We start from the raw sequence: 24,214 nt of genomic DNA, 5'->3' as shown, positions 1-24,214 counted from the left end.
TTTGCAATTTTGCAGCATCGTCAATAATTGTCCTTTCCTCAGGCGCGCTCCTGACACTTCTAATGTATAAACATTAAACAATGATACGACGTACGACCCAAACCTCTAAGAAAAGTAATACAATGAGAAGTTTCATTGCACTTTTTTTTGGCTTACTTATTTCAATCAGAAGGAGAAAAAAGGTGAGTTTTCTTATTTTATTTATTATTAAGTTTACTATTACTTCTTCTTCTATGGTTGGATCAGACTGATCAGAGGAGGATAACCTAAACTAAGAAGTAAACAAAAATAACTTAAATATTACTCAGTGTTCGTAGTGTTCTTTATTTTATGAGTGAACTGAATAATTGTGATTTGTGTAGGACATGTGATTTCGTTTAACATTTTCACAAAACGTCAGAGGTTATCAACTAGAAAATTTTTGTTTGTCTCACTAAATAGGCTAGAATTCATAATATTCTCTAGGCCACCAGTGTCAGTCCTATCCAAGTTTTAGGAGAGATTTCTGGTTCAATAATTTCGAGTGTTTAAGGAGTATTCGTCTTGATGATAATTTTTTACATGAAGAAAATGTTCAATTTCCTAATGAACTGGTTATCTTATTGGTATTTTCAATATGAATTGATAACATGCATTTATATGTTTGAACCATGGGAGAAAAAACTACTGAGTATCCTTTTGACTGTGTAACCTACCCTAGACCTAGTCTAAAATAGATGGATTATAAATTGCAATTGTAGAATAAGTTAATGTAATTTGCCAATTATGAATGTTAGAGTGAATTAAAATTGGCACTTGTGCAAACCTGGCAATAACTCAGCAATAAGTAGTGTGCGCGCCTTAAGTTATAAAATCTATTGCTGGCCGTTTTGCGGAAAAATACGGCCGCGTTAGTTATTAATGATAGTGGTACCTGATAGAGGACACATACCTAATGGACACGACAGTATCAATATCATGTACCTGGGGACCAATTTAGCGGGGGTAAATGCAGCAATAAGTAGTGCGTGCGCCTTATAAAATCTGTTGCTAGCCGTTTTGCGGAAAAATACAGCCGAGTAGGTTATTACCGATAGGTAATGTCACCTGATATGTAGAGGATACATTACTCCTTGCTCAGGTCACATAACAAAGCACGAGTGGCTAAGCCTCACTCGAAACTCTTAATGAAGCAAGGGCCCCAACCGCGTTGGCCATTGACATACCAGGCCTAAAGCCAAACTGATCAGAAGAAATTAAACCATTGGATTCAAATAGTCATTACCATCATTACCACTAATTCTTAGCTTCAACTCTCCTTCCCTACTCTGTAAGTTTCTAAAATGAACTAAACTCGTCTTACTAGTATTTAAATGAAGGCCATTAATAACAAACCAATGCTCTAGATCTTGTATCGTAGCCTCTGCGTTCTCCTTTATATCTAATAAATGCTTTCCTTTTATGAGTGCAGTAGTGTCATCAGCAAACATGATTATTTTGGCATTTACATTCTCTGGGAGGTCGTTGGTGTATATAGTAAATAAAACTGGGCCTAAAATTGAGCCTTGTGGCACTCCTGTTACAACTGTGTCATACTCAGATTCATATTTATTGTTTTCTATTATTATTGATATTTTTTGCCTTCTTCCTGTTAGGTATGATTCAAACCACTTCCAACTCGACCCTCTGATCCCATATTTAGTTAATTTTTTTAAAAGGACTGCATGGTCTACACAGTCAAAAGCCTTTGATAGATCACAGCAAACTGCAAGAGTCGACTGTGATCCATCCATGGCCTTATATATATCATCTGTTAGTGATATTAGTGCTGAGTTTGTTGAGTGTGACTTCCTAAAACCATGCTGACTGTTTGTAATTAATCTGTTTGATTCTAAATATTCTTGTAGTTGTGTGTGTACCACCTTTTCAATTATTTTAGAAAACACAGGTAATAGTGAGACAGGGCGATAGTTTTCAATTAAATTTCTATTTCCTTTCTTAAAAATTGGCCTTACGATTGAAGTTTTAAGGTTTGTTGGAAATTCACCAGTTTTTAATGATTGATTTATTATTTTTGTAAGTGGTGCAGCTATGTACTCTTTACAGTCCTTAATTAATCTAACTGGAATTTCATCCCAACCTGTTGATCTCTTGTTCGATATTGACTTAATAATCTTTAATACATCTATCTCTTTTACTTCTTTAAATGTAAATTCTGTATTCTCTGGGATGGCTACCTTACTACAGCACTCAATTGCTCTATGTGGCAAACTTTGAACTTTCAGTTGTTGTTTTATTTTTAGGTAATGGTTGTTAAAGTAATTAGGAATAACAATGGGGTTGTTGATAGTTTTTCCGTCAATTAATATTTCTTTTATGTCATTATTATTCTTTTGTATCATTCCCAACTCATTCTTTATTACCCTCCATGATGCTCTACTCTTACATTTAGATCTTTTAATAAAGTCATCATTTGCCTTACGTTTAGCTGCCCAACTTTTCTAAATATTCGTCTATATATCTTGTAGTAATTTTGCAACTTGGCACTTTTATTAATCTTTATTTCACTGTGGAGAAGTCTTTTTTTCTTACTTGAAATTCTTATACCTTCTGTTATCCATTTTATTACTTTACCATTTTCTTGCCTCAAAGGTTTTACAGGAAAGGACTCATTCATATTTAACATGAACTCTCTTAAAAAGTTATCATAATTTTCATTTGCTGACTTGTTTGATTCTACCTTCCAATCTGTTTGCTTTATTGACTCTTTAAATTCGTGAATAGCCTCTGGTGTAAATCTTCTCTTTAGGGTATACTTTTTATTTTCTACTTTACATTTAAAATTGGGTATTTCAGCCCAAATGGCACTATGATCAGAAAGGCCTATGTCTTCTACCAAAATGTTTGTCAAAGTGAGTTCAATACAGAAGGAGGATGTATCCAAAACTTAACTTAAACTTAACTTAACTTTCCCAGTCCGAAGGGGTAGGCCTAGCTTCAGCTTTAGCAGTACAGTCGAGCCCAAGTCTAGAGGATCAGTAGGCTAATTTAAACAAATTATCAATGTTTTATAGTAATATTCAAAGTTTAATCAACAAAATTGATGAATTGGACATGCTGTTCAAGGTGCAACATTTTTCAGTAGGCCTATTGTTCTTTAGTGAACATTGGCTTATTAGTTAATAGCAGCAACTATGATATTTATAACCTTGAAGGTTATAGCCTGGGGAGCACCTTTTGTTGCTCAAGCATTATCCACGGTGGTGTGGCAATTTATATCTCCAATGCTACGTACTTTGTGTTAAAGTAGGCCTAGTATGAAAAAAATATCGTACGTCACTCGTCCAAAATGTGTTTACCGTACTTGAATGGTAATTCTACACTCGACTTTATCTCCCGCAGGAACAACCATACCCGTACTCGTTCAATAAACATCTATTTTCTGGAGTAGAAACGTAATATACTTTTATATCTTAGTTTACGGTAATTCAAACAAAATGTTGAATCTGCTGTTAAAACACCAAGTAAGAATATCCTTGTATTTTCATCTATGACTGATAGAGTAGAGCCTTAACGATGAATTGAATTTCAGTAAACTGCAGTTTAACATAAGGGTATAAGATTGGTCTATAAAATACAATATAATATAAAAAAAAGTTTTAACAGTTATTTGGTACAAAAATATATCCTTAACCTATTTGTCCAGATGGAATCATCGTGATGATAATCTCCCTTGTAGCTTATTCTTCATACATGTACTTACCACACTACACCTTGTCTCTACTCACCGAGCTGAAAATACTGGAGATGGACTCTATTAGAACAGAAAGTCAGCTAATAGACTAAACCTCGTTATTTACTTGTTATGGAACTTATTTTACAATCCAAGTGGTTGTAAACCAATTATATATTTTTCAGTGTTTTCTAAATAAATTGTGTTGCATGTATAGATTTTAATACTTTGTATAATCAATAATAAAATGATAATGCAAGCATGTAATATAAAAATACTTGATTGTATCGGCTGAAGTGCATTTCAAGTAATTATTTTGTACAGGCAAAAAATAGCTTGTAATTTATTTTCTATGAAGGGGGACAGTCCATTAAAATTGAACTTGGCTTTGAAACAATAACTCATGGAGCGACTTGTATTTCACACCAGCAATCAGAGTTGGCTGTTTTTAGTCAAACCGCGAGTTACCTTTCAGCAACATTTGTCATGAAAATATAGGATCACAGTAACATCCGTGATGATTTCTAGGACTCACAAATATATCAGTGATCTTTTCTTACAATCATCGCAACATGTACATGATCATCTCCCGCAGTCATAGTAACTTGGCCACGATAGTTCTCTGTGGTCAAGACGATACCCATCATCATTTCTCAAAATCGCAACGGCTTCCGCGAGTTGAGAAACATTGTGATCATGTTCTGCGATTGTTAATTTTTTTCTTATTTATTATACTCAATGTCTTCATCTTTGACTGGATTTCCAGGTAGATTGTGTCAGGTTTCTCCTCATTTTTACATTGCGTTTTTTGACAACACAAAAAATGTATTAACTAGTTTATTGGCAGATTATTTTTGTTTGCTATTACTATTAATATAAAATTTTGTGGATTTATACAAAACACACTAACGATTTCCAGTTTCTACAAAAGCTGTGGACACTCAGCAAGTAACAGCAAACTCATTATAGCTTCAAATAAGTTGAGTGTTGGTGTAATATTGTGTTGAAATGAGAGCATTGGAAGGGAACTCTTATACTTCTAAGTACGCTGGCAAGTTTTAAATTGGTAAATGGATATTTACCTTATAAACTCGCTATTGCATCCACCAATTGGGAAGCATTAATTACTAACATATTTCCATCCCGCACCTTTTGCACTGGCCTAGGGCCAGCTCTATTGATTGTGCAAGATTATTGTCAAATGAAATAAAAAAAAAAATCAAAGCTCATGTATTTATTAGTTACCAACATTAAGGCATCAAGCCTAAGCACAAGTAATTCAATATGTAGGGCAATTAATTGTAGTTTGTGTTTTCATGTTCCTTAAGTGTAATAATTAAGTACTTCCATCTGTTATATGATCTATTTGTTTGTTAAAATTGTTTTTAATTTACTACCTTATTGTATGATGTAAATTTGAAGAGCAGCAAAACAATTATCGGTACTAATTTGATGAAATAGTTTTAAAAATTTGCATCCTGTTACAATGCTCAACTCTGGGTAAGCATTACTTAAAATTATTTATGTGGGGTTTTTTAATGTAATAAATAACATAAAAATCCAAAATCCGTAATTTCTAGCCCCTGAGCTGATCTTATGGCTAGATCAATCAACCATCTCCTGTAGTGTCAGAAATGTTATGGTCGTTTAAGCATCACTATGCCATCATCAGACATTAAAGTTCAGCCATAAGGCGTCCTTAAAACACAAAAACATAAAAATGTCACACGCAACATAAGTTACACATACCAAAACGGGGTTATTAAAAAACAGGCCTGTTGAATGCACATTTCCACACTCGAGCGAGGAGCTGCTTGGAGTCATCCCTGCGTTGTCATGTCGGCCGCAGGGGTTATCAGCTGTACTTTGTTCTCTTGGTCTTGGTTCCTTCCTCTGATTAAAAGGACTATTGAAAATTACGTGTGATTTGAATTGTAGTTTGTAAGTTCACTATTGTCATTTTTATGTGGGCTTTGTAAATCTCAAATTCTTCCAGGGTGACTAACTTCCTAACCTTTGGTGTGAAGGATTTCCAAGTCAGTGTTTTTTCATGTTTTTGATATTTTTACGTTTGGTGTTTTAACGATGCCTTATGGTTGAACTTCACTGTCTGATGATAGCACAGTGATGCTGAAACGACTGTAACATTTGTTACAATGCAGGAGCTGGTTGACGAAGGTAGGCTAATTTATTAATTTAGTCATAAAAATATACCCACAGGGCCGATTTACCGAATAGGCACGGTAGGCACGTGCCTAGGGCGCGAGGCAATTGGCTTTTTTTGGGGGCGCCAAAAATTTGGAAATTAAAAAAAAATCGTGGTAGTATTTGCATGCTATTGCGGTCAAATTCTGACCACCCCTCGCGGTCGTGAAGACATCATATCGTGCCCCACGGTCGTGTGGACATAGTAATCACCTCCCGCGATTGTAGAAAAACGGTAATCATCTCCCTCAGTCTTGTGGAGGTCATCATCCTCTTACGCAAATTAGGCAACATTTTGACCTTTTCCCGCGATCGTGTGGCCATAATCATCGTCTTGCGCGATTGCGATAAAATTCTGATCACCCCTCGCGGCCGTGAAGACATCATTATATCGTCCCCGTTGGTCGTTTGGACATGTAGTGATCACCTCCCGTGATTGCGGCAAAATGGTAATCATCTCCCGCGGACATATGGATATAATCGTCTTCGGCGAATGAGGCAAAATTCTCATCTTTTCCCGCGGTCATGTGGACATTATCATCGTCTTGAGCGATCGCGGCATTATTGTGATCATCCCTCGTGGCCGCGTAGAAATCATTATTGTATTCCGCGGTTCTGTAGACATCGTAATCGTTTCCCGCAGTTGTGAAGACATCGTAATCGTCTCCCGCGATTGCGGGAAAATGTTAAATGTCCTCCAGTCGTGTGGAGATCATCATCGTCTTCTACGATCGCGGCAAAATTCTTGCTGTTTCCCGCGGTCGTGTGGACATTATCATCGTCTTCTGTAATCGCGGCAATACTCTAATTATCCGTTGCGGCTCTGTAGATACCATCATCGTCTTCTGCAATCGCGGAAAATTCTGATCATCCCTCGCGGCCGTGTGTAGACATATTATCGTCTCCCGCGATCACGGAAACATCACTTTGGTCATGCGCGATCACGGTGAATTGAAAACTCTAGGTATAAATACAAAATTCATGGTTCAAAAATCCCCCGCATGATTCCCGGATTTCCCGGTCGGTGGACACCCTGTTATATATATATTGCAAATGGGCGCTACTATTAGATGTGCCTAGGGCGCTGACAGGGTCAAAAACGGGCCTGTATACCCATATACATGCTGTAATAAAAATATATCCATATTGAAGTGTTATCAGTCCATTGTTATATAAATTTTGATTCACAAAATATAAATTATTCTATAATTTGTTTGTTCATGGTTTTTCATTCATGCTACATAGAAGCTATCAAAACATCACAATATTGATTCATACAAGAGCTTGATTCATTGTGGAACTGCTATTACTAATGTAGTGTGGTCCTTTGTGACACTAAAAACACCTTATTAAAAAGACAGTTATTCTTAAATGAAAGTTTTTTTTGTAAAAATGGTACATGTTTGAAAATTACATTTTATGTTATCTTTTGTTGTACTTATATATTCTTTGTTAATAAATTTTGATTTGTTCTTACATATTACCTATGTGTTACCATCTGATTTGTTATTTCCCTTATCAGCAGTATGTATTATAGTACCGGGTGATTCAAAAAGGACTTTACAACTTTGAAAATTCATATAAATCTTATTAAACAAGTTACAGAGCTGGTTTTGGTGTTGTTTTAAATGAAAACACTTCAAGTTATTTACCTTAAACTAAAGATGTTCTATGTGACTTCTGTTGGTTATCCTGCAGACATCCCATCGATAGTCGATTTCTTCCCAGACTCGCACTAGCATTTCAGGTGTAACTTGCTCAACAGCAGCGTAAATCCTTGCTCTAAGACAGGGGTGCCCACAAGGGGGGGGGGCTGTGACGCAGACTGCGTCATTGAAATTCTTGGGGGGGGGGGGTTCCAAAAATTCAAATGGGGGGGGGCTAAAGTTAATTGCAACAGTGTTCAACGTGACGACAATCAAAAATATATTACAAAGTCACTAGATAGAAAGTTGATTAATTAATGACAATAGTAGTTATATTATTGATTTCAATTAGTTAAAATAGGATTTTAGGATAGTTTAGGATTCGTGTAGGAATTTATTGTTCAGGATTAGCAAGACGTGAGATCTAAGAGGGAGGGCACGGAATGGCTCAACTGCTGAGATAGATAAAGATAACGCGTGGTACAGACACGTACAGCTACACCGCGACTCGGCACAGCACGCTTTGTTGACATAAAGCTCGTTAAAATACAATCAAGTAGCATAGGCTACTTGATTGTAATTATTACTTAATACTTTAAGTGTAGATACTCTATTACCTGAGTTAATAGTGGGGGGGGGGGGGGGTAATGAAAAATACGGTTAATCCAATATAGTATAAAAAATTTGCATTTTTATCAACGAAATTCAATATTGCACAATCATTATTATTGTGCAATAATGACATTTCAAATAATTTATCTTGGTTCAGTTGTACAAATGGCAATTTTTAAAATTACAGCTCACTCAAACTCAACTAATAACTAGCCAAACACTGTATTGCTATAAATAACGTAAATATTAAACCTTAGAAAGTTTTGTAAGCTATGCTCATGATAGACAGATAGGCTACCGGTAGGTGCTGTATCACAACATAGGAATTAATAGATAAGCAATACAAAAGTGTAAAATTATATTTAGAGATAATAAAAACACTCTTAAAAAGAATGTAACGAGAACAATTTTGTTATTATTTTTATTTTTTCTTCTGTTCTTTCTTAGGGTTCTCTTCAATTCATACACAAATTCAACAAGTCACCATATTTACTCATTGCCCAATCACAGCCTACTAAAGTTACCATGGTTATACTAATCACTCAATCACAGTTTACTAATCATTATATCGTCATCATTCCCCAGCTGTTGTATCTGAAGTCTGTTGTAACATAGCGCACAGCAGACAGAAGTGTAAAACGGAGCAGACGATTGTTGGCGCAAGCGTTAAAGTTGAAGTCATTTTTCCATTTCATTTTCATCAAAGGAGCTGTGATGTTTCCAAAACGATTATGTGGGAAGGAGAGGGGGTCGTTATATGAAGAGAAAGACGCTGAAAATTCGTTAAGCAGAGGTTACGAGCACTATGTAGATATTCTGGAAATAAAAAATTCCTTAAATTGAGGTGACTTATAAAACTCTTAATTTTATTTACATAGAAAGATAATTTTTCCAGTCCTGTACAACACTGATTCACGGTCTTTTCCCGCTAATCAAAACTCAAGTACAACTTGACACACACAGAATCTCCGGTTCCCGACCTGGATGATGGCTAATTTCAGCACTTATTTCCAACTTTTTCCTGGGGGGGAACCCTCGGACCCCCCTCCTTTGCTGGGGGGTATTCCAGGCCCTCCCGGTGACCCCCCCCTAAATATATGTCTAGGACCGCCCTTGCCCCTACTTCCAATGTACTAAGTAAAAGTAAAAGGTACAATGTACTCTACTCCTAGTACCAATGGCATCAAACGTCTCTCAAAATTCTCTTATTAAGTGAATACAGTAGAACCCCTCATATCCGGCCACCACGGGACCAAGTCCCTGACCGATTTGGCCGGATAAACCAACCTACAATGAAAATGACAATTCATACCTAATAATAATAGGTAATCAATATATGCAATCAAAAGTATCATTTAATTCTGTTCTGGGATAATTTTTAGAAAAATAAACATGTTTGTAAAAAGAAAAAAAAATATTTGTAGGTTAAAGTCATTAAGTAATGAATGTACAAATATTACGATTCCAGGTAACAAAACCTATTAAATGGAGGTAAAAATTACAATAAATTGGACTTAAAGATCATTAGGACTTAAATGGTACATGCATTTCTACTCAACATTCTTAACCATTTTGTGAAATAAAAAAATTAATGTACTCGTACTGTACTGGACTAACCCCACTTTGGAAATAATCAACCAACTGATAAGAGGTTAGGCCTCCTAGCTCAACTGATTATAGTGACTCAGCAAAAAAATGTATACAAACAGATAAATAATGAGAAAAATTTATTTTATGACTTCATCAGTCACAAAGATTAGTGCTTGCATCTAAACGTCGGTAAGCTGTGAGAAAAAAATTTTGATATTGGCTTCCTGGAAGGGGCCGGATAAACAGAGGACCGGTAAAACCAAGGCCGGATATGAGGGGTTCTACTGTAAGAGAATCCTCCAAGTTGTATCTCTCTCTAGCTCAGTGGGCCCAGCAACAGCTGATACAAGGTTGCTAGATCGAACAACAATGAAGTGATGTTACCGTTTTCCTTTATTACATGTTCCTTTATAAAACGTGTTTAAATGTAAATGGATCATTATTAAATAGTTTATTTTCTTGGCACCAAACAATAATCATACTTTATAACAAATAATCGTACACATCGTCAAAATTAACATAAATTTTACAAAACTATTTTTTATGGGTAGCAAAAATATTGCACAAACTGTTTGAGTTTAATGGTGATAAAAATAAATCCAATGTACATAGAAAACATTTATTTGTCTAATTTACATTCAGTACAACTTTTAGCGATCATGTTAATAGTTTCATTATAATAAAGTCATTGTTAAAATGAAGGTCTATGAATAAGAAACTCTTCTATTTCATAAATATAATCATTTAAATAGGTAATCTAAACAAATTTCATGAGGAATTCTGAAATGTAGTCATGATGCATACATTATTCTTGTAACTTTAATTTTGTGGCACACCGTGAACACCCAAAACGATCAATTGCTAATTTGCTAACAATTTACTAACTTGTAATTCATTGTAAAGTACTCAGCATGAAAACACTTTTAAGTACAAAATAGCAAATAGTTAAAATTAAATAATTTATCTTCTGTATACAATGTACAAATAACACCATCAATCTATACAATAAATCACATTTTCAATTGTTTCTTCAATAAAAATATAAATTTTAATCACATACACTGTACAAATATAAACTAATATTCTATCAACGAAATAAGTCACTAAATATGTACATATTTCTATCATAACATTTATATGTATATTTACACAAATTACAAATCAATAGGAATTCAACAAAATAAAACTTATAAGTCTAAATAAACAACTATGATTCTACAGGTATTTATAATATGTAGCTGCTACATATTATATTGGCGCTTGGAGAATAATAATTAATGAACAATCATTTTCATTGTATAACAAAAGTACCTAAATTCAATAAATTTCAATATATATCCCAGTTATTAATTTCAATCTGAACACTCTAATTTTTCTGTCAACAAAAAGTTTGTTCAAAATTTTAGCTCTATAAAAAGTGAAATAGTTATAATAATCTGTTGGATTTTTGAAAGATCAAATTTTTCTATTTGTACAGAGATTTATTGATACCATTAAAATTACTACCATCATCTACTACTAAAATCAAACTACCATTGATTGGTATTAATAAATAAGAAATTGTAGGTTAACTGCAATGTGTTCTAGTTAATTATTTCAATTTAGAGCTGTGTTTTGCAATTTTACAGAATAAAGGTATGTTTTCATTGAAACAAATATCTTGTGGGATTTGTGCCTGGGACATTTTGTGGTCCGGGACGAAGTGCCGACAGTTTGCATAATCATACAAAAGTACTCTATGTATCACAACTGTGGGATCTGTCCCAGGCACATATCCCAGCACTTGAGACTTGTATTTGTACAAAATGGAAACATATCTTTAGGAAACATAATAATAATCTGGTTCATGTTTTGACAACGCTTCAGTGCGTTGATTTAAACTCTTCTTCTGAAGTTTTTACTAGATTACATAATAATAGTAGTATGATATCAGAGGAGATGCTGTAGTTCATGAACGGACTTCTATTCGGTTATAATAATTTTGAAGATAGATAGAAAAAAATATGAGAAATAAGTATATGACATTAACTCACTCAAGCATTTACTGAACGTAAATATACCTTAAAATTGTCTGCAACTGATTCATGAAGATGATAAATAAATGGGAGCAAATAATGATATCGAAAAATAAAAACTTGTACAAAGCATAATTGATATTACTCCATGTGGCTGTAGCTTAGTCGAATACATTTAGGAGTGATCAACAGAGGATTTATCATAACACTTCTAATTTTTTTCAAACACACTAACATTTTAGTCCATACAATTAAGAGTTCACTCTAAAGTAAATAATATTTAGTATGTTTTCTTATTGTTAAAATGATTTGGGGTGCAGTACTTTTGGTATGGAGTTTGTTGTATGAGTTTGTTAAAAATGTTTTCTTCAAGATGAACGGTTACAGTATGATGAAATAATTTATTATATGGTACAACCTAATGTTATAATTCTTTCATACATTCTACAAATAAAAAATGTGTCTCTTTCTTGAGAAATCTACAATAAAAGATCTCATCTGTTATAGTTTCATCTTAGAAAAATACCTGTTTTACATAACACCTATCTGTACACATAAATAAATTATCAATATCACAATGCTTAACCTAAGGCTTTAAAGTGGCATTTCCATAGCACTAAAAACTGACATGTCTTAGAGATCTGCCACATTGGCTACAACATCAGCTGTTAAAGGGTGATTTCCCTCATTAACAATACTTAAAACGTAGTTGTTCATTGCACTGAAATTATATTAAAGCTACTTAAAGAGTCTTAGAGAAAAACAATTAGTTTGTAAATCTATCTATATTTTGTAAATAAAAATATACATTTCTGTCTAAGGAACATAGAGATGTCTTATTCAAAACATTTATTCAAATGAAGAAATCTGCATTTACTTTTGTTCCTGTAGCTAAAAATTGTTATTGTAAACCCTTAACGTGTTGCAAAGTTAAAATAACTAGTTACAATCCAAGATGTATAAAAAACATAAAACTAAAAAATGTATGGCAATTTACATAAACTATACAATTTCAACTAAACACAAGGGCAGTGAGATAGCTTTGACCGGCTAAACCAGGACTGTTAGGATGTCTCCTGGTTGATCACTGTTTGTTGGCAACGTCCTTTGAACTGGAGGTAGCACTTTCAAATTTATCCTTTTGCAAGTAAAGTCTTTCTTCTGTGGGGAGGTGTCACTGACAGTGTTGTTCTTGGTGTCAGTGTTCTGTGTCTTGAGCAGCAACACTTGGCTAGAGGAAGGACAACCCTTGCCTCCCTCCATCTCCAACATCTCTGCGCTGGAGGCCGAGCTCAGAGGTCGCACCACACTCACTCGAGGCAGGTCACATAGGCTGCCACCCAGGCTGCTGCCCTGTGACGCCGACTCTTCCTTCAGAGGGTTGGCGTACCTGCAACCAACCCAAGTTGTAAGACAATCTTTCTCTTTTACTGACTTCCATCGCTATGGACCCATCCCTGGGTGGTATTTGGCCTTACCAAACAACACACACTACATTTCTGCCAATTGTATTATTCAACATATAAATACTTAGAGATGCAGCCATCCTAATTAAACATTACTGTAATTAATAATACACACACACACCATTAATTGCATTTTAAGAACATTATTTACACAATTATTTATGTTCATTTATGTTCGTTTTAAAATTTACTCAAAACAGCCAGGTCAAGATTCCTAAAAAATCTGTCTAACCTAACAGTTTTGAAATTCAGGGCAGATAATCAACCTCTATTTTTGCCTTGGCAGAGGTGGTTAATCCAAGCGACACTTGGTCTAGGGTCAATTAAGAGAGGGTCTAATTACCTGCGGAGGTTCTCTTCATTCTGGAGGTTGTTGGACTTCTCGTCGTCATGATGGCGACAAGAGTCTGCCCCGGACGGACTGAGGCCCTGACCTCGACTGCGATGGCAATACAACATGGCAGTCAGCAGTGACAAAGCAGCTGTCAGAAGGATCACACACAACACTCCCAGCCAGTAGCTGCCTCCACCTGACACATTTACAAAGTTCAATATTGGTAGGTTATTCCAATTTTTATTTCTTCCTTTTCCAAACTGTATTGTAATGATTTCTTCAATCCGTCAGCACGCTATCAGTTTTCACTTTGAACAAGACATTGGATCATGCAAAGAATACTTAGGACAAGCAAGAGATGCAAAGGATACTAGGACATGTAAATAGTGTAGCTAGTTTTCAGTAGTGCTGATACTACTTATTATAACTTACTGCCAAAAAAGTAGTATCAGAATAATAATGACAGAGTAAAAATCTCAGTATAATTGTTCAATGTAGTGTTATATATTTTAAAATGAATTTTAATGATAGTAATTGTAACAGTAATATTATTTGAGGTAACAATTGAGGAGGGTTTGTAAACTTCACGTTTCATACCACCGTCATGTGCAGAAATGAGTATGAAAAGTTTAATAAATTACATTGTGAAGGTTAAATTGCATAACTTGTTCTACTTACCGTCTGCCCTATCACTGACTAGAGCAGTCTCAACTTTGACCTCGACTACGGATGTGAGTGCCGAGAGACTGTTGGTCTGCTTGCGGCTGATCAGCTCACCCAGAACTCTGATGCCTTCCTTGACAGCCTGGCCATCACCCGTCTCTGACTATAACCACAATCACAACAGTTCAATAATCAAGTAACATGCTGACAGAATATGTAGGTACAGAAGTTGTGGAGTGATAAATAAATCGTATTACAATGTGTTATGGAGTACTCAATGACCAACACCATGGAGGTGTTTTAAAGTAGTAAAAAAATAAACATTGTTTTAACTTTATGTCTTATGAAAATGTGAACATTACAAAATTGTTGTGAAGTTCAAAGTTTAGTTACCTATGTTTTAGTAGTAAATATTCCACATCGTTGTTACTAGAAGGAATCAAATAAGTTAGTAAACTGAGAAATCAGGAACTGATTATTTTATCAAGTAAAAATTTGTAACTGATACAAAACATAGGACCATTCATGTTAACCCATTAACAGATATTTTTAAGCATTTCTTGTCGGACATAGTTTATCTAAGGTGGGCCCTCCCACTGGCTAAGCCACACTTAGTAGCCTAAGCTTAATATGGTTTTCAAAAGTAGGGGAATCAACCTGTGTATAAAGAAAGACCTCAGTACTACTCTTACACTTTACACACATTTGTCAACTTAGCCATCAGGTCACACAGTCGGCCGGTTGGGACGAGTGCCAGTAAGGCAGATGCAGCAATATTTCGTGCTTTCCAATGTTTCGATGAAGTACTTAAGCTCCAGTGGACTACCAGTACTTACTATATTGAGTAGCGAGCGATAAAATTTGTTTTGTATTTCAGAGTGTACCTTCAATAAAATCAATCTTTAAACCGTGCCAAAACACTTAAACACTTGCTTTGTGTGTAACACATTGTACCATGATTTGATCAAATCTTTTAAATTTGAAAATAATAAGTAGGCATATTCCTGAAAAATAATTAAAACAAAGATGTTAATTTGTGTAGCTCCCTCACCATAGTGACTTCTAGAGTGTCGTTGACCCCAGTCTTGAGGTCGCAGAGCAGGACGAGGCTGTCGTGTGCCCCGCTGGTGGCTTGGTGTGCGGCCAACAGACTGCGCAACTCACCACACAAGCCCTCGGTACTGACGCCCAGTGGTAGTCGCCCTCGCTCTAGCAGCAGACTGAGCCGCACACACGTGTTGCTCAGTGAGGCTTGGTTGGGCCAGCAGGACGGAGGTGCAGGAACCAGGGGCGGACCTACCAGCTTACCACTGAGCAACTCCCGACAGTCGCCCCACGGCCCACAGCCTCCAGTCAGACATGCCTCTTTGGGCGCTGGCACACACACCTGGGAGCAAATAAATACACTCAGTAAAACAAACAGGCTAAGGCCCAGAGCATACAATTTATAGGAGCACCATAATTTTAAAATTAACGTTTACATTAGTTTGATTTAAGAATGATGGTGTTTTAATTAGTTTGATTAAAAATAATAAAAAAACCAAATTTCATTTATAAGTTACTGTAAAAAAATCAATATATATAATATTAAGTGTTACATTACATTGCTAACCATAGCAAAGCTTCAGTGTAAGTTTTTCTATTTTTTGTAGAAAAAATAAGTAGGAGTAAAAGTAGAAAAAAATAGGAAATAGAAAATTAAAAACAATATTTATAAACATCTAACTTGTTTCCTGAATAATGCATCTATCATATATTTCAAATTAAAAAAAAAAAATTATATGTAAAAATAAAACATTAATAACGGGAACAATCTGAAATGTCAGGTTTTTGATAAAAAATTTGAAATATTTAATGTACAAAAATTGTCATTCTAATTTTTAACTACTTTCACCAAGCAGAGAACAAACCATTTAAAATAATACATCAACAGTGTAATATATTTAAAAAAATTCATTTTTGTGAGTGTTAGCGATCTGATGTGGCGTTAGTGACCTGATGCGGCGCTAGCAAAACAGACGTTTTTTAGGCTTTAAATATGGCGCTCAGCGAAGTAAAGAAGGAGTATATTTACTGCAAATGCAAGTCATTTTCAGACAATACAACTTTTAGTAAAAATTATCTTGATTTAGTAATGTTACTGTTGTTAGAAAAACGTTAGCAATCTGTAGAAATATAACATTGTCATCACCAAAGTACTGGTATGAAAGTATATTCATTTGAAACAAAGAAGAGTAAAACCCCCCCATTACACACATTACATATAAATCTACTGGATCTGTGATGAAACAAAGAATAATCGGGAATAACATCAGGTCAATAGCATCAGCGACCTGAGTTAAACGTTTATAAAGAGCAATAAAGTCAGCGACCTGAGCATTAGCGACCTGATGAATATGGCCGTCTTGGTCTATAGTGCCGTTGTAACAGCTAACAGCTGAAATTGTCGTTGTGACAACAGTGGACCACAAAAACTATGATATTCATTGTTAAAATAATTTTTGTACAACAATGTTTGTACAGCATAAATGTTTATTTATTTTTATATTTTAAATTTCATAAACTGCTTCAAGTTTCTATATGACGTCTTGGGGACAGTTAGTGACCTGACAAAAACGGCTTTCAAATATTGTTTTAAATATTAATATATGACAAATCCTTTCATAAATTGTACATGGAACAATTAAATAAAAATTAGTTATAGTTTTTTTTATTTATTTATATGTTTTTTTGCTGGGACATAAATTCTCTCTCAGTTTGATATCCACCCATAAAAGCATTTGAATTTAAGGAAAAATGATCAAATTTTATTTGTTAAACATACTTAAATTTAAAAGAAATAATAAAACAACTACCAATTAGCATGATCTCATACAATTTCTTTCCTTTCTACCACATTGACTGAAGGGATTAACTGACCATGCACAACTTGACTGACCTGGTTATCTCCACAGCTTGCTCCTGGAAAGCCAAGGCAGTTCTTGAGACCACACCAGACCCGAGTACAGCGGACCATGCCTTCCACACAGGAACACGTGTTGCAGTCATCCGGCCAGTTGGTGTTGTTGGCAAAGTATTGTCCTTTCCACAAGCAAACCCCTCGCAGAAGTGACACTTCATCCACTGTTAGAAAGATAACTCTTTTTCACAAGTTAACCAAGTAAACCAGAGAAAGTGCACTGTTCAGTAGGGAGTTGATTATTCAAACTAATATGGTAACTGTGGGGAGTTATGGTAAATTAATTGTATTATGAAGTCCTGTAAAAATTGAACGATTTTGGACGCATATGGATTACGCAATGAACTGAAGAATGAAAGAACATTTTAATTGTTATAAGTAAATTTAAATTTAAATACAATCATAAAAACAATAATGCAGTTGTTACAGAGAATTATTGCAATTAATATCCATAAAATTACAAGTTAAATTGTTGCAGTAGGAAAAAAAATAAAATGTATGAATTATCATTCATTGCTACAGGTTTATGTCTGACAGAACATTTTCTTCACTTAAGATTGTGTAAGTTATGATTACTGATGTGCTATTTAACAGTAAAAAAATAAATTGATGTTACACTGGCACTCATCAGCAATTGTGCAGGGTGCCTCAAAGAATTCAATTGAATTCTATGTTTCATGAGTTAAAAAATTGTTTCAGTGCCACCCTTTTACAGAATTGGTAACAAAAAGTTACATCAGGAATTGTAAAAGAGTACATTTAACTCTGGTTGATATAAAGCAACTGACCTTCCTGACAACGGGGCCCTTTTCTCCCAGGAGGGCAGACACAGGTGTAAGATGCAATCCCGTCAATACAGGTGGCTCCAGTACCACAGGGGTTGGTGGCACACTCGTTGACATTGATGCGACAGTCCGGACCAGCAAAGCCAGGTGCACAGTCACATCTGAACCAGTTGATACCATCCACACATTTGCCTCCGTTGTAGCAAGGTGAGGGGTTGCAATCATTGACGTCTCGCTGACATCGCTGACCCTCGAAGCCTTCTTTGCAGACACACGAGTAACCCATGTCTCCGGTGTTGATGCATGTAGCGCCGTTCAAACAGGGGCTGGACTTACACGACTGCATTTTCGCTGAAATATTAGTAGTTTTAGTTTCTGTTAGTGGATCTAGCTTTGTGCTACAAGGGTGATTTTACCTTTAGAACACGAATTACTGAATTATACGACATTTATAATCCAAAACTTTTAAACTGCAATTTATTAAAATAAACAAAACTTGAAAATATTGGGACTATTTTTTGTAACATTTTCAAATATAATTAACTGTTAAACAAATTATGTTAATAAAAAAAATAAATATAAAGTAATTCCAGGCAACTCAAGCATAACATTTGTTTTTATTTCAACCAGATTTCCCCTTAGTGCTACACAATTGGCAACATGCTTTTAAAAACTAGAGAACCATCAGTCAATGAAAATACCCCCGCCGCAGCAAACCTGCAGACTAAGCGAATTTCAACTTGTCTGATTACATTTTTACTCAAATATTTCCATAAATAAGACATATTTATTCCCTATTTAAATAACATTAGATTTAACAAGTGCTTAGGTTTGCTGCTACAGGGAAGGTAAAAAGTGTTTTTTTGACCATACGTGAATAGTATGGGATGAAATAAATAAATTTGCCAAATTTGATCAATATATATCCATAAACAAGTAAACTACAACAATTTTTATTTTCTCCATAAGAATAACATGGGAATTTTAAATTAAACTATTTTTGAATTTTCTCCGTGACCTTAGGCATACAACAGCGCTTCAATATACTAAATTATTTCTTTTTTTAAGCTCTACAAAATGGTTTGGAAAAAAATTGCAAAATTTTTTGTTTTTAGTGTAAAAAATGGGAAGAACACATTTTTACCCCATAAAACCCCCCATAAACCCCTGTTCCCATGGTCCGATTATGCTGGATCCCGAACTCGTTTGAATAAACGTAGGTTTACACGTTTGTACCAAATTTCATCAAAATCGGATCATTTTTGCTCGAGTTATCGCGCTAACGGACACACACACATATATATATATATATATATATACAGGGTGAGTTTTAATTGTCCCCCTCCCCAACTTTTTTCTACATTTTTTCAAATATCAATCCCAGACCACTTCCAAACATTGTTGGGTAGTAAGTACTTCATTTTGACAAGGTCTTCATTTCCGGCCGCCATCTTGGATCCGCCATATTGGATGCAAAATTTTTTTTTCAAATGTAAAGGTGAGGTTGTGACCCATTATTTCGAACTACATTTTTACCCTAATTACAATGCCGCAAACCGTTTTTAAAAATCTTGATTCATTCTAAAGTTACGAGGGCTTTTTAAAACTTTATTTTTAGCCCATTTTAACATTGTGCATTTACAAACTAAGACCCTAATCCCAAAATAGTGCTAGATAATGATAAGTATACACTACTAGTAATTGTCCACCTATTTTCACTTGGTTATGACTGATGTATTTTTTCGGCCGCCATCTTGGATCCGCCATTTTGAAATGTGATAAATTATTTTAAATATGAAGGGGGTGTTGTGACCCATCATTTCGAACTACTTTTTTAAGCTGAACTTAATTCCATAATCCGTTTTTCATTTTCATTTTTTGATTTTGAAATATTGACATTTTTAACAAAAAAAATTTCAATATTTCATAAATAAACTTGATAACAAAAAATGGATTGCGGCATTGAGTTTAGCTTAAAAAAGTAGTTCAAAATGATGGGTCACAACACCCCGTTCATATTTAAAATAATTTATCACATTTAAAAATGGCGGATCCAAGATGGCGGCCGAAAAAAATACATCAGTCATAATCAAGTGAAAATAGGTGGACAATTACTAGTAGTGTATACTTATCATTATCTAGCACTATTTTGGGATTATGGTCTTAGTTTGTAAATGCACAATGTTAAAATGGGCTAAAAATAATGTTTTAAAAAGCCCTCGTAACTTTAGAATGAACCAAGATTTTTGAAAATGGTTTGCGGCATTGTAATCAGGGTAAAAATGTAGTTCGAAATAATGGGTCACAACCCCACCTTTACATTTGAAAAAAAAATTTTGCATCCAATATGGCGGATCCAAGATGGCGGCCGGAAATGATTACCTTGTCAAAATGAAGTACTTACTACCCAACAATGTGTGGAAGTGGTCTGGGATTGATATTTGAAAAAATGTAGAAAAAAGTTGGGGGGGGGGGACAATTAAAACTCACCCTGTATATATGAATTTGAACGGATGGTGTTTTTGGCCTCTAGGGACCTCAAAATGAAAAAAAAAAAAATCGGTCCAGCGTCCAGGTCTTACCATGAGTTCTACGGTAATAGCTTATTCCCTATATGGGAAATTCGCTAAAAGAAAACATATTATATTTTTAAACAACGGTTTGCAAAAGGTCAAATTATTGGGTTGGATTATTAAGAGTTTTATAGGACCTCACAATTTAAGTTAAAAAAATTGAAATGACGACATACAACAAAATGAAGCTTATAATTGGACTAATTTGAATTATTGAGCTACAAAAACAAGATATCTATATAATATGGTGTAAACATGGTATCATAAACAATAAACTGCAAAAAGTAAAAAATACTGCAGAGTACTCTGTTGTTATGCAATTCTGTTCGCGATATTTGTGGAGACTTACGTATGTGGCAGGTGGTGCCTTCCCAGTCGAGAGGACATCTACACAGGTAGGAGTGGCCGAGGTCCTGGCAGGTGCCACCGTTGTGACAAGTGCCACGATCACAGTGGCTGTGCCGCAGACCACACGTTTTGCCCTTCCATCCACCGTGACACTCGCAACTGAAGTCTGCATCTCCATCGATGCATGTGCCGTTATTCCGACATGGGTTGGGTTCACACTCATTTTTATCTGAAAATAGTTTTGAAAAAAAATTAGAGGTTTAAAAATGTTATTTAACATTGTCTCTAAACAATGACTTTAGGATTTGGGAGTTCAGTAGCCCTATATTCCATCCTCATCGAGAGAGAGGACACCTACCAAGATAACGATTTAGATTTAGAGCACATTATGTATATTAAAGTTATGTGCTCTTCTAAAAATTAATTAGAAAATATTCAAAATGCATATCTAAGGGAACATAGAGTTTTGTTAAGTTTAGAGAAACATCATAAAGTTTAGGTTTAATTTCTAGCTAATCATCATGTACTGTAACAAGTTAACTCAATTGCTTACTAAAAAGTGGCCGCTTAAAGGGATGTAAAAGATTCAACTACAACAACTGGTTAAATAGATGTGTGGTAGAAAGGTAGCCCTAAGAGGGAATCTCCTTACTGGTTTCTAAAATAGTTTTAAACAAGTGAATGGTACTGGTTTATGAATTAAATAAACATTTTTAATTTCAGAAAAGTCATTTTGAAACCATACAAGTGATCTAATTGAAAAAGTAAATAAGAATCAATATGAAATTTTCAAAATTTTTAGTCCTATTTGGACTTTTAAACTTAAAATTAAAACACAGAATGTAATGGTTATGGAGTTACATGGTGTTAGTATTCACGCCTCCTTGTCCATTAATACTAAATTTAATGCTTTGAATTCAACACTATTAGTGATTATTGATGACATGTTTAAATAGTTGCCGAAGGTTTACTGTAGGCGTCACAAAGTTATACTCCAAATATACTCCTTATTTTATAATGAAAAACAACAATTAATTTTCATATTTAACTTTTTTAATGCAGTCATCTTGTTTTAAAATCCCTCACTCAAGAATTTACTGTACCTTAAATTTTATCTACACTAATCTGCACTAATTTAAATTCTTGTGTTTTAGGAGCCAAAGGTTTTGGGATGAGCTGTATGTAAAAATGATATCTCTTGCCCAGTATTTTAGGTAAAAATGTTGAAGGATTATTCAATAACTCACTGATTGTGCAGTCCTCGCCTTCCCAGCCTCCAGCACAGATACACTGGTATGAGTTGATCTTGTCTACACATGTTCCTCCATTCTGACAAGAGTTCAGCTTGCAGTCATTAATATCTATGGAACAATTAAACTTGAAAAAAATTTGTATAATTATTCTTTTGGAATTTACATTTTTCATCTCACATTTCATACCAGTTGGTACACAAAAATGATAAACAGTTGTGTTAATATAAGAACAAAGAAAATGTTTCAATACCATTTCGATTTTCCTGAATTACCTATGTTTTAATGATACAACAACACTGAACATAACCTATAAGAGAATGTTTTTAAATACTGTACCAGTATACTGTTCCATTAATTGCTTACTTTTAATTTTGTGAGGAGGAATTACCTCACAAATTTAATTTGATTATTTCTTCTAATGGATCATAATACTTATTCTTTCCCTTCTTCTAATACTTACTCTCGTGGCAGTATTTTCCAGTGTATCCAGGATCACAGGAGCAGCGGAAGTTCCCCCCGGGTAGACTAACACAGCGACCATGCTCTCCACAAACTCCAGAAGGGATCAACACAAGAGAGTTGTTGGCATTTGGACTGGCAGTACCCATCACACAGCTATCAATAACTGTAACAAACAATAGGTGGTCAGAACAAGACAACACATGGGATAATATTATTGGACAGTACAAGGAGCTAAACAGCTGATGGTACAATACAGCTACACAGTCAGTTAGTTGTTGTAATTCATCTGAACAAGATATCAGACAGTTTTGGGAATCAATAAAAACTGCAATAATTTATTTTTGTAATTTAAGTCCCTTTGTAATTCCAACCTCTTAAAGTTGGTCCAATAATAATGTAATTGGTACAACACAGCTAATCAGTGAAATGGATTTGTAACGATTAATTTTAACAACATAAAGATAGGAAATCCCTCATATAGACATCTTAACATTGTAGGCAATGTTAACAACATCAACAAGGTTTCTCCATACCTTTACAATGCCAATCTCTTAAAATCAATAAAGTGAGGCATCTTATCACTCTTACTTGCTTAACATCTGAAAACCTTAAAACCTCAAATATGTCGCCTGGAGATGACACAAAGGGGCGAGTCGTGTGAAACTGAATGCAGTGATGTCGAGATTGTTGTGTGTGAGTGAACAACAAAATATATGAAAGTTATTAAATCATTAAAATTATTCACTCATCCAATTTTAACTCTTGGTATTAGTAACAGTACCTCATTTAATGGACTTGGAGTTAAGTATGTAATATTTGATTGTTTTTTGTTACCTTAAGTAAAAGTTTATGCACAAATGTCTCGGTCCATCAGCTTAAAGAACCTGTTTAACCGGTTTAGATTGTTTGATTAAATAAATCTAACTTTTTCAACAGTATGAATGATGTTAAATATGAATTAGCTATAATTATTTTAAATTTGCTATTAGCAATGATGATTAAATTTAAAGAATGTTGTTGTTGCAAATATTGCTGATGAGAAAGATAGGACACAACCAGAAAATTGGAGAACATTTAAATTTTAAAAAAGTTGTGTGTATTATTATATGTATAATATGTTGATGTAATTACTAATCAACACACAACAGAACTAACTAGACTATTAAAGAATACACATACAGTTTTAAAATCTAAATAATATTCATATCTTAGTAAAAAAAAGTAACAATAACCAAACTAATATTGGAAGTGAAAACCTTGGTGTGTTTAAAATCACACAAATATCAAACACAACAATGATTACTTCAAAGGGTGCACTGTGATGTACAGACAAAAATATACAAAAACATGCAACATGCATCAACTGGGTCACTCCACATTGTCAACCTATTAACATACCTTGGTGGCACTAGGCGGGGCATCTTATTACTCCCACTTAACAAATCACAGAGTGAACAAAGAAAATTTAGGTGTATATATTAAAATTATTCACTCAAATTTTAAAAACTAATGAGAATATAATTATTACAAAGTATCTATTATAAATATCAAACAAAAGCTCAGAGAATAGTGAAAGCTTAATCTATTCTTC

At 34.5% G+C, this 24,214-nt stretch overlaps 2 protein-coding genes across 2 annotated transcripts in view; one reads left to right on the top strand and one right to left on the bottom strand.

Annotated features, from left to right (window-relative positions):
- Positions 1-252: 252 nt before the first annotated feature.
- LOC128986954 (serine palmitoyltransferase small subunit A) lies at positions 253-7,400 on the top strand. Its single transcript, XM_054407582.1, has 2 exons — positions 253-670; positions 3,686-7,400. Exons 1-2 carry the CDS (start codon positions 547-549, stop codon positions 3,823-3,825), a joined length of 264 nt encoding a protein of 87 aa, XP_054263557.1. The 5' UTR covers positions 253-546; the 3' UTR covers positions 3,826-7,400.
- Positions 7,401-11,255: 3,855 nt separating this feature from the next.
- The window catches only part of LOC128986945 (protein jagged-1b), a 119,658-nt gene continuing 106,699 nt past the window's right edge, over positions 11,256-24,214 (bottom strand). Inside the window, exons 12-20 of the mRNA XM_054407568.1 lie at positions 22,622-22,786; positions 22,156-22,269; positions 20,910-21,137; positions 17,991-18,338; positions 17,182-17,366; positions 15,295-15,630; positions 14,259-14,406; positions 13,590-13,776; positions 11,256-13,170 (exon numbers count right to left, since the gene is read on the bottom strand). Of these exons, the coding sequence (XP_054263543.1) occupies positions 12,831-13,170; positions 13,590-13,776; positions 14,259-14,406; positions 15,295-15,630; positions 17,182-17,366; positions 17,991-18,338; positions 20,910-21,137; positions 22,156-22,269; positions 22,622-22,786 (2,051 nt within the window). The 3' untranslated portion in view covers positions 11,256-12,830. The remainder of the gene's footprint in view (positions 13,171-13,589; positions 13,777-14,258; positions 14,407-15,294; positions 15,631-17,181; positions 17,367-17,990; positions 18,339-20,909; positions 21,138-22,155; positions 22,270-22,621; positions 22,787-24,214) is intronic.

The sequence above is a fragment of the Macrosteles quadrilineatus genome, unplaced genomic scaffold (assembly GCF_028750875.1).
Source record: "Macrosteles quadrilineatus isolate MER2022 unplaced genomic scaffold, UCM_ALF_1.0 Scaffold_1__1_contigs__length_201487025, whole genome shotgun sequence".
NCBI lineage: Eukaryota > Metazoa > Arthropoda > Insecta > Hemiptera > Cicadellidae > Macrosteles > Macrosteles quadrilineatus.
This window is presented reverse-complemented; position numbering and strand designations above follow the sequence as displayed.

What these genes read in the sequence shown, in the direction of transcription:
- LOC128986954 (XM_054407582.1), top strand. Translation starts at nt 547, where the DNA reads ATGATAATTTTTTACATGAAGAAAATGTTCAATTTCCTAATGAACTGG. An exon ending in ATGGGAGAAAAAACTACTGA is followed by an intron (nt 671 to 3,685) that starts GTATCCTTTTGA and finishes CTATTTGTCCAG; the next exon opens with ATGGAATCATCGTGATGATA.